The following is a 15,057-nucleotide window of genomic DNA, read 5'->3' as shown; positions in this document are numbered from 1 at the left end:
GGGTTTTGTTGTTGTTTTTGTTGGGTTTGGGTTGTTTGGTTTGGGTTTTTTTTTTTTCCACAAATGTGTGTAAGAAATTGAGTAAATTCACAAAATACGCAGGAATCCTGGTTTGAACTTGGGATGGATGGATGGATGGATGGATGGATGGATGGATGGATGGATGGATGGATAATGGATGGATGGATGGATAATGGATGGATGGATGGATGGATGGATGGATGGATGGATGGATGGATAATGGATGGATGGATGGATGGATGGATGGATGGATGGATGGATGGATGGATAATGGATGGATGGATGGATGGATGGATGGATGGATGGATGGATGGATGGATGGATGGATGCCAGACCCATTTACAGGCAGTGAAGCCCTAATGTTTCCTGTGTTATAGATAGAAGCTTTCAACATGAGTAACTCAAAATGAACTGCTCCAAGGAAACAGATTGATTTAAATAATTGCTTTAATATGATTTTATCTCTGCAGTTTTATTTCCCAGAGAAATGTTTCTTGTCAGCTCTTGTTGGGTAGTACTAAAGTAATTAAATACTTTTCATTTTCAAATGGACAAAATCTTAACATTAAATGTGACTTTAAAGAAAACCTAATCAGATGATGTTACAGTTATTTAAGCTGCAATATAGGTTAATGTTTTTTAGGAGGCACAGCTTTCACATGTCTTTCTTTTTGCAGAGAATTGTGAAGAGTGCAGTTCTGTGTCAGATGATGGGATTTTTCTGCTGTGGGGTTAGAGTCCACTTAGGCAAAAAGTGGATTTCAGCAAAAATACCCGAGCCCAGCATTTTAAAGTAGGTTTTGTTATATAAAAACTGTCAAACAGGCTGGATACAAAAGGGAGGGAGATGGTAAGAAAACATGTTTTGCAATTCAGATTGTTAAGATGAAAGTATCATCTGCAGCTCGAGCTGGCAGTCACCCTGTCAGTCCTCAAGCTAGACCTCGCAGAGATGTGCCTTCCAAACCTCTTTAATCTGGAGGAGGTGGCACCCCCGTTTCAAGGTGCCCTTCTGCAGGCACCGCTGTCCTTTCGGGAGGTGCCTGTCCAATGCCAGCTCCTGACCGGCGCACGGCCACACCAGGCATCACTTTGCCCTTGTCCCTGAGAGCAGATTTCCATCTGGAGAGGGATGGCTGTCATCTCTGCGCCCCAGCGCCCGTCCCTCCGTCACGCTCGCTCTCACCATTTGCTGTGCCGGGGCTCAGCGCGGTGACAGCTCGGCGTGACGGGAGCCTGCTGAGATGGCAGCCGGCTGGGAAGCAGGGACCGCGGCTCCGCGGAGCATCCCCGGGAAGGGGGAGCGGCGCATCCCGGGATGCTGCCGGCAGCCCCCGCCGCTCCCGCCTGCCAAACCTCCCCGACTGCGCCGCACGGAGGCGTCGGGCTCCGGCGCAGCCCCGACAGCCTGAAACACAATTTGCATTCCATTTCCCAGCTGGAGCAGGGCAGGGGCGGCCGAGGCGCGTCCCCGAGGTGCGTGGGGCAGCCTGCGGGCAGCAGCAGCGGGCTGGGGCCCGGCTGGCGAGTGCAACAGGCACAACAGGAATGGTGCGCGCCCGCACCCCGAGCATCAGCGCGATGAGTAAGCGGATCGGGAGAACAGCCTGCCGGGGATGCTCGGCCCTAATGACAGGCTGCGGCGCCTGCCCTGCTGGCTCCGGGGGCTGCGGGCTCCGGCGGAGGCGGAGCGGGTCCCTCCCGGCAGGGCTGCGGGCAGAACGGGACGCGGAGCCTCGACCGCCCGCCCAGCGCCGCGTCCTGCCCCGGTGGCCGGCACCACCGCCTGCCTGCCTGCTGCCAGCTTTCCTGCATCCATCACCCCGCCCTGGTTATCCTGCCCCGGCGCCTATAGCTGGCTTTGTGTCCGAAAAGCGACGCGTTACAAATCCCAGCGATTGCCAGGAGGGACAGAGGGCTTTAGACAGCTTTTTCCTACAGTGTTTGTGCCAGTAACAGGAAGATTCACACGGACTAAACGTTGCTGCACTGCCCTGTGCATCCCAGCATGTACCCCCGAGGCACGGGCTGCCGGAGCCCCCCAAAGCTTCCCAGGGCCAGCTCCACTCAGGTGAAACCCAGTGCAGCAGAGAAGGCTGAGAGCTTCACCCTGCCTTTGTTCTGAGGGTGCAGCCTCTGGTTTAGAATAGTTGGTGGAGAACATTTCCTCTCCTAGGCTGCTTTTGAAGTTGTGTCATTACTTTTCCTTAATGAAACATGCAAATCCCGTAGATGCTGCGATTGCATCTCAGGGAGCTCAGTCTTGACACAGCTCTGATTGCAAATATTTAACCAGCATGTAATTTAGGGCACATCCATCCTTATTACCTTTTTCCTCATGATTTCTTATTGCTCAGAATGTATTTTCTTAGTGCTGGACTGATGGGAAGCCCACTCTGTTGCAGTCATTTTGGCAATCCTGGACAAGAAGGGAAGGGACTGAGTTTTATTGAACAGGGAATCTGAAGATCATGGCAGAGGTATGGCACAACCTGTTGGCTGTTTGCTGTGGGAACACCTTCCATAAGCCATGAAGTTTGGCCACTTATAGTCATGGTCCCATTCAATGATGTTGAATTGCACATGCTGAAGTCACTTTTCACTGCAGTTCTGAAGGCTTCACTTACAGAGGATAAATACTTTCTGCCTCCAAAATACCAGAAAACTATTCAGTATCAGCATTACACTGAAGAAATGAAATGTCATGATTGCAGTATTACACGTATTGGCCTTATTTTTAAATGTAATATACTCACCGCTTCAGGTTTACATCCCAACAGCAAATTTAACTTCCGTGTTCAACCTTCTCAGTGTGCACAAAAGCAAGATTCTCCACACTCTATAAAGAACTCTAAGAAGCCTGAGAAACACAGATGCTGTTGGACCCAGCAGTATCAGAGATTTGAGACTTCCAGCCTTGAAGTATTCCCACCTCAGGGCTTTCTTTGCCTAAGCCCATGTGCATCTATTAACCAATCACAGATATCTGGAAGGAATCACTAGTATAAATATTCTGCACACTGTGACAAAATTTTTAGGTTTTTATTAAAAAAAAAAAAATCAAACCCCAACAAGAAATAAGTATTTGTCAAACCCAGCTGTGCAAGTCAGGCAGATTTCCAAGCATGCACCGGCATAAAGGTTAAGCACTCAGTAATTCAAGTGTCTTCCACATACAGTAATAAAACTTCTCATGATTTATCCAGGAGCAGCTGTTGCCCTTGCTTAGCAAATGTAACTGCCCTGTAAAATTATTTTCTATTCATAAGACTTGGAGAGAATTATGTTTTTATGTTAACATAACTCGGAGCGGATGACTTCTGTCTCCAGCTTTTCCTGCTGCTTTGATTATAACAGTGCTTTAACACTTGCAGTAGAAAACTGCTGAAAATGCATTTCTTGTATTGCAAATGATGCAAAAAAAAAAAAAAAAAGCCTTTGGCAGACGTTTGATGTCACAGATGTTCAGTCCCACAAAGGTTAACCAAAGTACACCTTTTAAAGGGGGTGTGAGGATAACAGAAAACAATAATCTACAGTTGTATCTTTTCTAGGATCCACAGGACATGAACACAGCCCTGGTTCATGTCTCATTTCAGCTTTGCTGGTGTGTTTGCAGTCAGTGCCATGGAGTCACTCCTGCAGCACATACAGCTGAGGGATGTCTGGCTCTTTTACCCGACATCATAGCTTTTATAAAAGCTCCCTTTTTAATGGGCAAGAAGCGAACAGCCCACACACCTGAGGATGAGCAGCGTGTCCCAGAGATGCCTTGGGCACTGCTGTCCCTGCTGCTGTCCCCAATACTGACCTCTGTTACCACTACCCTGTTACCTCTGCAGAGACATCAAGAGCCCTGAGGTGTTTATCTACTGACTGAATAGTAGATATTCAGTCCCTCTACAGCTCATTTCTACAGCTCTAGCCACCCCAGCAAACGCTTCTCTCTGTTTTTAAATTAAATGCAGAAAGCCGAGGGAAGCAAGCAGCACCCAGAGAAGCCAGCCCACTCAGTAAGTGTTACATACAAATAGGGGATGACCATAAAATACCTCTTTTTTTCCTTTTTTTTAACCCATCATGTAGAAATAGAGGTCAGTGGAAGCCGGAGGGCGTTTGCCCAGTTATGAGCAGTCTGCGCTGGATGTGATTTAGCTGATGCTGTTAGGCTGGGAGAGAGGCAGAAGCCTCTCTTCTAGGAAATGCTCTGTGTGAATGGCTCCGTGCTCAGATGCAGCATTCACAGGCCTGGGTGTCGGCTGGGTTCTGTTTGTTTGCTTCTTTCAAATAACGCCTTTTAAATCGGAGTTCAAAAGTGTTCACACCAGAGCAGCTTTAACGGGCACACGCAGCACTGGGAGCACTGGGGCTTGCAGGGAAGCACACTCCAGACCACAGCCTGCATTTTGCAACATCATCTTGGCAGGCTCGGGGTCTGGTTGTTTTGCCCCTTTGTCTTGAAACACAATTTGGCAGCTCTCAGTGGCCAATCCATCCCCCGGGGTGAGCAGCTCCCTGCCCAGGAGAAGCAACAACCACCCTTACAAAGACCTCAGATGGTCTTTTAATTCAGCAGTGATTAAATTGCAGCTCTTGCTCCAGGACAATATCAAAGACAGCTCAAGAGTCACGACTACAAAGAGCTTTGGAGCAGGCGTTCTGACTGCAAACTTCTCACACCATTGTTCAGGCTCCCCCCCCTCCAAAGGCAATGACTCGGCTCCACCAGGACTGGCAGGAAGCCTCCAGCTTCCCAAAATCTGGGTAAAGAGACTACAGGAGCAGCTCACGAGGCTTGTGCTCTGTGCTGCAGAAGAGACCTTGGCTCTCCAAGAGCTTGGTGTGTCTCTTCATGGCCTTCTGAGTAACAGCATCTCCGAGGGGTGGGCTGCAGCCCATCTAGTGGGAAGCCTGGGATAAAAACTAGAAAGGGACAAACTATGAATTCAAGAGGCATAGGTATAATTTAAACCCCTTCTTGGATATTGCCCTTCAGATAACAAGAAATGATAAATGAAAAGCTGGATGGGGCTTTGAACAACCTGGTCTAGTGGAAGGTGTCCCTGCCCGTGGTAGGGGGGTTGCAACTAGATCATCTTTAATGTCTCTTCCAGCCCAAACCATTTTATGTTTATATGAAAGGCAAAAAACTTGCATGTTACCATCTCACAGTGCCTCTGCAAACAGAGAAAAAATAACAGGCTGTGTATTTGCTCTGAGCAAATATACAGATTGTAATATTTTAAAATGTGTTTACTCCAAGCTGTTTATAAAGTCAGTAATCATTTTCACTCAGAAAATACGTGCGTGGCATTTAATCCTGTACAGACTTAAGTTAGGGTATGTCTCCTCTCAAAGAAGAGGGGACACTCCTTTGCAGCTTTCCTTCCTCCCAGCAGAGAAGACAGTGGAATATGAACATGGTCCTAGGGGGGCATCAAAATCTGTCCTTGCTTATGCAGCAGCAGCGAACGAGGGAGGAGTAGGAAGGAGGAAAAACACATGCAAATCCCTAGAGTTTAAAAGTAAATTTAGAAGACAGATGAGGACTCCAGGGCTTGTCAAAATGAAGGTTGCCACCCCTACATCAACACTGCCAATTCCCTTGAAAAGAGCAGCCTTATGGCTCCTGCAAATATTTATGCAGAGATTTGTTAACTGCAGTTACATGAACAACATGAACTTCAGGATTCATCTCCTTGAGATATTTATTTTCATTATAAACAAACTGTTTGGGAAACACAGTAAGTATTTCCCTCTACACTTCCATCCATCTGGTTTCAGAAGAGCAATTCTATGGGATACAAACAGTCCTAGGCACCACACAGAGTTACTAGACAATGTTTAAACCTCACTCCCAGCAATACAGCCTTTACTCCAGTAAAGGAGAGTAGGAATAAGCTCACATTCAGGAAAAACATAACTGAGTTACACAGAGGCTTCCAAGAATGACTTAGATGGGAATTAACTCAAGTTTAAAAGTTAGAGAAGTAAAAAAAAGCAAGTACACAAGTCAAAGTACACAGTCCTTCACAGTTATCTCAGCAGTGAGGGGAACGGTGGCTCAAGAAATTCAGCTGCACAGAGCAGCCACTCCCTAGGTGGAGAATGCCAAAACATCCAGCTTCAGCATCTGAAGGGGGAGAATTACTCTACCAGGATCGTATCGACGCTTTCTTGGATGAGATCTGGCTCCAGTATACATTCATCTAAGTGGTCCTGGGACAAGCTGGAGCTCTTACCCACACTCTCGCTGTCACAGTAAGGGTGAAACCTGGGGGTGCTGGGGCTCTCCAGCCGCTGGCAGCGGCTGTACTTGTGCTGCTTCCCTCTGTGCGTGTACATGTGCTCCAGCAGCTGGCTCTTCCGGAAAAACGTGCGGCCGCAGACGCTGCAGCTGACCTTTCTTTTTCTCGAGAAAGAAAAGTTACAGTTCAGCTCCACCGGTTCGTGGTCCTTGGAGATGAGGGAGAGCTGCCCGATCTGCAGAGGCTCCAGGTCGCTGCAGCTCGGATGCTCCAGCTGGTGTTCATCCTCCTTGAGAAGGAAGGCGCCGAGGCGATGGCCATCCCCAGGCTCCCTGTCCTCAGCCAGAGGCTGCACCTCCCCCAGGTCGCCGCTCTCCAGGATGGAGGCTGGGACGCCGAAGGGCAGCGAGCCCGAGACGTGGGTGTGCAGGTGCTGCCGCAGCCCCTCCCGCGAGTCGAAGCGCTCCCCGCAGTAGTGGCACAAGTGCACCTTGAGGCTGCCCTTGGCAAGGATGGGGCTCGCTACCTCTGGAGAAGGAGGGGTGCAGCTCTGGGACACCACGGGCTCCGAGTCGCACCTCTCCTGCTTTATGGAAACCGAGAGCTTCGGGCGCTCCTCGGCCGGCTTGGCCAGCGCCGCGGGCTGGGCCGAGGGGCGGGCGACCTGCTGGTCCAGGGGGCCGTCGTCCAGGCCGATGGCCAGGGACAGCTGCAGCTGGGGGTGATCGCCCTGGGCCGCAGACCGGCCGCCCGCCTTGGGCAGGCTCTCCTTCGCTCCCAGGCGCTCCTTTGCCAGCTTGTGCGCCGTGGAGATCTGGATCCCGTACAGGTTGGAGGACTGGACCGGCTCTGGGGAGAAGGCCTGGTTCATCTCGATGGCGATGTGGGAGAGGTGGTCTGCGTGCAGAAAGCGGATGCCTTCCTCCAGCCGGCTCTGGCTGACAGTCTGCTTTGGCCCTTTCCCAGTGTACATTATATGTAACAAGTAACTAAATATGTCAGGCTGGATGTCTGTAGGCTGAATTTTTATGCACTCGCTGAAACAAAACAGATGATTAAGTACATACAGGGTTCCAAATCCTGATCCATTACCTGCCCATTTGCTGTGAGAGCACTTTTACAAGCAGCACTCCCTGCCAAGCCCTGCAGAAGTGCAGAAGCTTTGTATGCAAAGCCAAGTGCCTAAGTCTGCGTTTATCCCTGTGATTCTGAAGACCATGTGCACAGTTGCAGCTGAGGCTGGTGCAAGTGACCAGCCCTGGCCACTCCATCCCTCCCGTGCAGAGCCAGCTGCAGCGCACGGCACCGCAGCGATGCCATGCAGGCTGAGCATCACTAGTGTGTGCCACTCCATTTATCTGAGTAAGAAGTTCAGCTGCCAGTACTGTGTAATCTTTACGAGTATTGCACTTAAGTGTCAGCAAACAACATCCACAGGGAAGGGCAGTTAACTCATCTCACTTCCAGCCAAGGGGCAATGCAGCTGATCCTAAAGATTATCTTGCAGAGGTGCTGGAGGCCACGACTCTCAGATAGGAAGGGGAATAAAGAATGTTTAATCTATCACAAGCAGCCAGCCCCAGGTCAGAGGCCAGACCATGGCACTGCTCTTGTTATACCTGCAGAACCACTCCTGACCTGGCCAGGTGAAGCATGTGAACAACAGCTTGAAATCAATTGATGATCTCAGTCTCAGCCCTTATCTCCAAGAATCTGAAGCACAGAACTGGCCACAGCTTCGCAATTGTTTCAAGCCTGTGGATCCTGCCAAAAATGACAGTCTCACCCAGCAAGCTTGACAACAACCTAAGGCAAAGTACTGGACATAGTGCACATGGGCAGGAGGTACCAGGATATCCCTGGATTCTAAATCTGCAGGGCTCTCACTGCAGGAAGATGATGGTACTTACACGCTTTATTTATCTGGTCACACAAATGCCTCATCTCCAAAATGCAGGGTCTGATGTTGCCATATGCTGACTAAGAAAGTGGTTTTAAAGGGCGGTGCTTTCTGGACTGGGATTGTTTAGAGAGCCAAGGCCTGTGCTGGGTTAGAAAAATAATTTCAGGCCACCTAACATCCCCATTTATACTCAATTTCAGACTTTTATACTTTTAGAAGGAGGAAAAAGCAGAATGCTGAGAGTGGTAAAAGGATAAGAGGAGAGCTGTGCGTTCTTACCTCGTCTGATGAATAAATATCATCTTAAAATAGTTTGAAAAAGCAGCGAGCACCGCTCTGTGGGCTTTGAAGTAAACATCTCCAATGGCAACTGTGCAGTCACACAGAAAGCCAAACTCCCGTTGCATGTTCAGCTGCTGGAGGAGGAGGACGCTGTGGCCGGTGGTATCCATGGTGTGCCTGGGAGCAAGGGAACAAGATGTTCATCGCATTAGGAAATCAGAGAGCTCCCAAAGGCTCAAATGTTGACTTCTCACCACCGAAACGAGATGGACGCCTGGCATGGAGCCTCTCCCCTCCTCCAGATAGCCCCTGCACCCCTATTTACAGCTTCTCCTGATACCACCGCTGGTGCTCAAACCCACCACCAAGGAGCTCACGACCTCTCGAGGACTTTCCCACCTGCCAGCTACACTCAGAGATGCTTCTCCCGCTGATTAACTACGCTCGGCGGGGTGTCAGCACTAACTTTAAACCCGGCTCGCGTTTCCCTCTGATGTGACGGTGCTTTCCGCCGCCCGGGAGCGCGGGGGAGCGGGGCAGAGCCCGGCGGCGCCGGCACAGAGGAGCCCTGTGCGTCCAACAAAGCCCCCATTGTGCGGGCTGAGCCGCCCTCGCTTCGCCCCGCCCCGCCAGCGGCCCCTGCGCAAATAAACGCCGATATTTGCTATTGTTTCCGCGGAAAATTATTGCGGGGGGCCGGGTGGGAGAGACACGACGCGCATCGGGAGGCGGCGAGCGCAGGCTCCCCGCGGCGTGGGACCGGCGCCCTGCCCTCCCTCCTTCCCTTCCCTCCTTCCCTTCCCTCCCCCGCTCCCGGCCCCGCGGCTCCCCCGCGCCCGCGCAGCCGCTCACCCGCGGAAGCGCCGCGCCGCCCGCCCCCGCTGCCGCCCGGCGGATGGGGTGGGCGCTGCCCCCCCGCGCTTCCTGCCGGGCCGGGCAGGGCCGGGCAGGGCCGGGATGGGACGGGCCGGGATGGGCCGGGATGGGACGGGCAGGGATGGGCAGGGATGGGCTTCTCCCGGGAGACGCCGGCGCGGCCCGGCGCTGCGGTGGGCGCGGCCCCTGCGCGGCTGCGGGCGGCGCTGCCCGCGCTGCTCGCCCGCAGCTCCTGTGCGAGGGAGGGAAGGAGCATGGGGTTTGTGTTTTTTTGGGAGGGTGCGTGTTTTGCCGTGCGTTGACAAAGGCATCAGCCTCGGCTGGGGGGGCTCGGCTTCTTAATCGCTGGTTTGCCTTTTTTTTTTTTTTTTTTTTTTTTGGGGGGGGTTTGTGTTTTGTTTTTTACAGGAAAAAAAAAAGGAGCTTCCCCAGTCTGGCCGGGAATGGACGAGAAGATACGATCTGGCTTCCTCACCAATGGCAGCCTCTCTGTGCTGCTTTCACCACCACGAGTCCTGCGGACGAACCATTGCTCTGCCAGGCCTCCCGCAGTCGCTCGCTGATGTTAAACCCGGGGTTATTTTAGGGAGAGCAGCTGTGCCGGCTGAGGTGCCAGGCACGGGAGGAGGCACAGGCGGCACTCCCACCCTTGGCCGCGATTGCCCGGCCACCAGCAGCCCCTCCCGGGCAGGGATGGGCAGGGATGGGCAGGGATGGGCTTCTCCCCGGCGAGCCCGACCCCTCCGCTCTGGCACTCAGTACCACCTCCGAGGTGGATTTCCGATCAGTGTAACCAGATCGCGTTCTGAACCTGTTCAAACGTCCAGTCCATACAGCGTCCTGCTGCCACCACGTTAATTTCATGTTTACAGGTTGTTTTTCCAGCTGGAAAAGGCAGTGAAAATGACTATTTGTGTGCTTTTGTCATGATTTTGGTGCAGTTTCCAAGATCTGTCACACCCACCTCCTCCATGGCATCTCTGCTGACTCAGGGCCTCTGCAGAAGATCCTCAGCGCCTCGGATCATTCCTCTTGGTTCCCTCTCAGCATTTGATAGTTTGTAGTCCATTTTCTTTTTGCATCCCCATAGCTGCAATTCTTCAATATTTAAGGCAAATAATGCCCCTGGCCACCAGAAAACACCAGCTTAGGGGGCTGTTTCCAGGCAGCCTGAGCCTGGGTGGGTGATGAAGATGGGCTGAGAGATGACAGACCGTAGGCTCCAAAGAATTTTCATCCATGTGTTTGCTGCTTATCCCACTTACCAACACAGCTTTATCTTTTCCATTGCCTTATGTTTTGTTTCTTTAATTTTAAATATAAAGCTCACAGGACTCAGGGACCATCTTTCCCTCCTGTGTTTGCGCAGCAGCAGAATTGAGAGATCATGGAGCTGTAATCCTGCTGTTCCTATAAATATTAGTAGCCACTTTTCTTCCCCAAAAGAGGTTTGCAGTAGGTGGCTCAAGGTTTTGTACTCTGTTTTGGGTTATTTAACATATTTATTAACCTGCGTACAGAGCGAGTCGCTATTTGCAGGTGGCATGTTATTTATTTAAATGATTAATTATTTACATGTTATTTAGGTTGACTCTGGTCCAAAGAGGACTTTGAAGAGCTTCAGAGAAACCAGAGCCAAACTGATGAAAGCAGTGGTGAGGAATGAAATTTGGTGTTTTGCTGTAAAACACAAGCAATGATATCACTCACAGCCAATACAAAGTGACACAGCCTATGCTGGTGGGTCAGAAAAAATATCAGGACATAATCACAGCTCTCTCCATGGGTGTTTCTGCTCCCTCCTCCTCTCAGAAAATAATAATTTAAAAAAAATAGTAAATAGGAGAGGTAAGTGTGGTGGAAGGTCAGTTAAGAAAATGGGGGTGGTGAGAAAAGGGGGACAGCCTTGTGCCCCACTGGAGGTGGCAGGAGCTCCTGGTGTGATGCACATGGGACAGAGCAAAAGGCTTCGCAAGCCCCTCATGGGTGCTCTTGGCTTGTGCTGCCTTGAGGTGTGTAAAGAGGTGGGGAGAAAAGACTCTTGAACCATAAGAAAAGCAACTTTTCAGTGCGATTTGAAAACCTCTTATGGAGGCCATTTATTTAACTTCCTATAAAACAGGAAAACCTACAAGTAGCTGTAATGTGGGGGTCCCTCCATCTTCTGTGGGAGCTGGTGTCTTACAGCCACAGAGGTTTTTTTCCCTTGGCACTGCTATGTACCCCTGAGACAAGGCTCAAGCAGAGTGAGAGGGGAAACGGGGATTTTTTAGACACATTCTGAAAGACATTTTTAAAGCTCCGCTTTTATTCTGTAGTGGTTAGAAAATCCCCAGACAGACCCAGAAGGAAGGGCTGATCCTCCATTTGGAAACTAGGATTGTATTGTTGGGTTTGTCCTGTTTGCTTACGCAGAGGAGGGATGCCTCCAGAAAACCTTCAGGGTCACTGAAGCAGGGATGGATGCTGGTACATTTTAACATTGTGACATTTTATTTTGTTGCCTTTTTTTTTTGTTGTTGTTGTTGTTAATTTTGCCATTTTCAATTTTGTAATAAAATCTCATATTTTGCTATGATTAAGTTTGCCACTTTGGCTTGTCAGGTACTTAAGAGGGATCTCAGTTGCAGCAACATAAAAACAATGGTATCTCCAGAAACTGAATGATGGAGTTGTGCGGATTAAACACTTACAATGCTTGTGCTGAAGAACAAATGTCACTCTAGGGGTGGAAAAGTCAAGTGGCAAGACCTGGAGGAAAGCCTGACCTGGCTTATGTTTTCTCTCAGAACTGCGGCAGATAGCAGGGGGGCCGGAAATCCCACTTACTCACATGGGATAGTTCCGGAGAAGCTGGATGTTGTCAGACAGGAGAGGTGCAGACACTGGTGGGAAGAGGGCCTGGAACAGCTCCTGGAAGGATGAAAAAAAGCGCTGTTCTCGGGATCTGTGACGGAGCGTGGCGGTGGCTGCCGGCCCTGTGCTCCTGCATCACCGTGAAGCTCCAGGAGGGAGGGCGGAGGTATTAACGTGCGAAATTGCTGCGAGAAGGAAATACTTCCTCACGCAGCTTTGCAGTGGTTTTCTCGCAGCTGAGCTGTCCCACGCGGGGGCCGTGGGGCTGCGGGTACAGCGCTCCATCGCCGGGCACCCACACGGGTGACCGGAGCCTCCCCGCTGGCGCCGGCCACGGCTGCATCGGGGGGAACGCGGAGACTCCCCGTTCGCTGCGGCGAGCCCGGGTGCGCGGGGAAGGGGCGGACTGCGGGGGCCGGGAGAGCAGCGAGGCGGCACAGCCCGGCCGAGGGGTCCCGGTGGGCGCCCGCCGGCCGGTGGGATAAGCTAACGCTGCCCCGCCGGGGGACGGGGGGCTCCGCCGGGGGACGGGGAGGAGCCGGGCCGAGGCGGCATGCCCGGCGGCACGGGAAGAGCGGAGCGCGGCAGGGAGCCGCCCGCCGGGCCCCGGCATTGGCGGCGGCGCAGCAGCGCTGGCAGCGGCGGCGCCGGGAGCCGCGGCCGCCGAGGGGAGGGGTCCGGCTCCGTGCGGTCGCGGCGGAGCCGGCGCTGCGGCAACGGCAGCGCGGCGGGGCGGAAGTCCTTTGTTGCAGCCGCGGCGGCAGCGGCAGCAGCAGCAGCGGCGGGAGCGGCGCGGGCACGGCTCCCCGTCGGCGGCCGCCGCCTCTCCCCGAGCCGCGGTAAGCGGGGCCCGGGGGCCGCCGCCGGGACCCGGGAAGGAGGAGGCGGGAGGCGGCCGCAGCTCCGCCGGCGGCGGGAGGTGGGAAGTGCCGAGCGGCGGCGTGGCCCGGCGCGGCCCGCCATAGTGGCGGCGGCGCTGCCAGGTAGGGGCTTTCCAGCCGCGGCCGGTGCCTGGCCGGCGGCCGGAGCGGTGACCTTGCGCCCATGGCCGGGCAGGGCGCGGCGCGGAGCGGAGCGGCGCCGCGGGGACTGCGCGGGGGCTGAGCGGCGGCGCCGCGGCGGCGGCTCCGGTCGGGCTCGCTCCTGCCCTCCCTCCTGCCCTCCCTCCTGCTCTCCGGGGGTCGCGGCGGGCGCGCCCCACCCGCGGGGCGGGGGTCCGGGGGGATGCCGCGCTGGAGGGCGAGACGCGGCCTAGGGAGGTGCAGGGGCGAGAGGCGGGGAAGGGAAGGGAAGGGAAGGGCACCGCGCCGCCCGCGTGGCTCCGGGGCTCGAAGTCGCGGTAAACATCTCGAGTGCCGCTATCGCGCCTAGCCCCGGCCCCCGCCGTGGGTCCCGCCGCTTCTCTTCCTTTTGTCTTCACGAAATAAACGCCCCAAAACTTGGAGTGAGTTGCGGCAGTTCGGCGAAAAGCGGAGCGGAGCTGCAGCCCGGAGGGAATGCTCCACCCTGCCAGGCGGGAGACTTGGGTTTCACTCGGGGCTGGCAGTGCGCTGGATCGCCGTGGAGGCGGCTGGAAAGGAAGGGGAATACTTTTGTCATATAAAAACAAGCCCTGTGCCGCTCTGGGAGCGGTGTCGAAAGTCTGCTTCTTCAAAGGACTCCTCTTTTCTGCTCGGATAGAAAGGTAGTTGAAGAGAGTACAGGAAATGGGACTAAAAACGCTGTGAGTTTGGGGCTGGGGTTTTATTCCTCTCTATTTTTCAGGATTTTTGTAACTGAGTTTCTCAAGTTTTTCTCCTGTTCCAGCTGATACAGGAGTGCTGGTTCTTCTTGACACGTAGTTGTTGGTAAACGGGTAGCATGGCTTGGACGCTGCTTAATATTTGGGTGTTTACTGCTAGGTTGTCGCTTGCATTATTTCCCTCTCACTCGAGTATCGCAAGGTACAGCACGCACTGCAAAACTATCCGGGGTTGCAACAGTGCGGTGTTCCTTAGGCATTTAATTACACTAAACAAACATTCCTTTAATTAAAGGTGTTTGTGTAACATTCCTCATTACAGCTCTTGGAAAAACCCACAGAGCAGCCGTGCGCGGGGGGATGCGGGCTTCTCGTTTTTGCTGAATTACAAGTTAAGCTTTCATGGCGAGCAGAGAGGCGGGAGAGGCGTTGGGACCATATGGCCATGGGGAAAACCAGCCAAACGCGAGCGGTTGCAGAGATTTTCCTAGGCAGCAACAGCAAAGCGAGTTGACAAGATTGTGGAGAGATTTTTGGATGACTGGCCAGAAAACCTAAGGAGTAACAAGTAGTATTAGCTGTACTCTGCTGATGTTTGAGGTAGCAGGGAACCAGCACCGCTGGGGGGGTTGGATGCAGGTAATGAAGATGTGGGTTGTTGCTGGGTGGGAAGCTCAGAGAAGTAATAGAAGCCACTTCTTCCTAGTAGCCAGAAAGTTTTGTGTGGAATAAGATCACAGGCTTAACAGATGCTTCAGCTCTGCTTGCACAAGTCTTCATCAGACTCAACCACTGTTGTCACTGGCCCAGGAATTAACAGCGATTACATTGGGAGTGCTCATGCCAACCAGGGATTTGGGTTTTTAGATGCTTTCTTGCTTGAATGTCAGTGGCTGTTCTTTCACAGATTTCTGTTCTTGCTGACAGTGGAAAGCCCTGAAAATCCAGGATGGACAAAGCTGCAGTAGGTATTTACCTGCTGGATGGAAATAGAATAGCTGCTCAGAACTGAGATAGTGAAAGTTTCCTGATAAATACCCGGTGTCCTTTCTCTTTGTTGTTACAGCTGGGCCTCTTACTAGAGTTATTCTGGACCTGCACACATGTACAGTGAGAAGCCATGTGTTCAT

At 52.7% G+C, this 15,057-nt stretch overlaps 2 protein-coding genes across 14 annotated transcripts in view; one reads left to right on the top strand and one right to left on the bottom strand.

Annotated features, from left to right (window-relative positions):
- Positions 1 to 5,711: 5,711 nt before the first annotated feature.
- ZBTB25 (zinc finger and BTB domain containing 25) lies at positions 5,712 to 12,068 on the bottom strand. 3 transcript variants are annotated; one of them, XM_021554506.3, is made up of 3 exons: positions 9,307 to 12,068; positions 8,452 to 8,631; positions 5,712 to 7,306 (listed from the first exon to the last, which is right to left on the bottom strand). In XM_021554506.3, the coding sequence occupies exons 1-3, from the start codon at positions 9,639 to 9,641 to the stop codon at positions 6,169 to 6,171; spliced, it is 1,653 nt and encodes a 550-aa protein (XP_021410181.3). In that variant the 5' UTR covers positions 9,642 to 12,068; the 3' UTR covers positions 5,712 to 6,168. The 3 variants fall into 3 exon arrangements, with proteins under 3 accessions (XP_021410181.3, XP_085437015.1, XP_021410182.3); XM_085580889.1 differs by having other exon boundaries at positions 8,854 to 9,328; XM_021554507.4 differs by having other exon boundaries at positions 8,921 to 9,328.
- Positions 12,069 to 12,195: 127 nt separating this feature from the next.
- Positions 12,196 to 15,057, top strand: part of ZBTB1 (zinc finger and BTB domain containing 1) — a 28,301-nt gene continuing 25,439 nt past the window's right edge. For 2 of the 11 annotated variants that reach the window (XM_085580884.1, XM_021554529.4), the window contains exon 1: positions 12,196 to 12,352. The gene's annotated coding sequence lies outside the window, so the exon portion shown is untranslated. Of the gene's footprint in view, positions 12,353 to 12,374; positions 12,573 to 12,931; positions 13,170 to 13,460; positions 13,910 to 15,057 lie in introns of those variants that run through there. The other 9 variants (XM_021554532.3, XM_021554527.4, XM_085580885.1 and 6 more) reach the window with 7 other exon arrangements.

Source organism: Lonchura striata, chromosome 5 (assembly GCF_050655825.1).
Source record: "Lonchura striata isolate lonStrDom1 chromosome 5, ASM5065582v1, whole genome shotgun sequence".
Classification (NCBI taxonomy): domain Eukaryota; kingdom Metazoa; phylum Chordata; class Aves; order Passeriformes; family Estrildidae; genus Lonchura; species Lonchura striata.
This window is presented reverse-complemented; position numbering and strand designations above follow the sequence as displayed.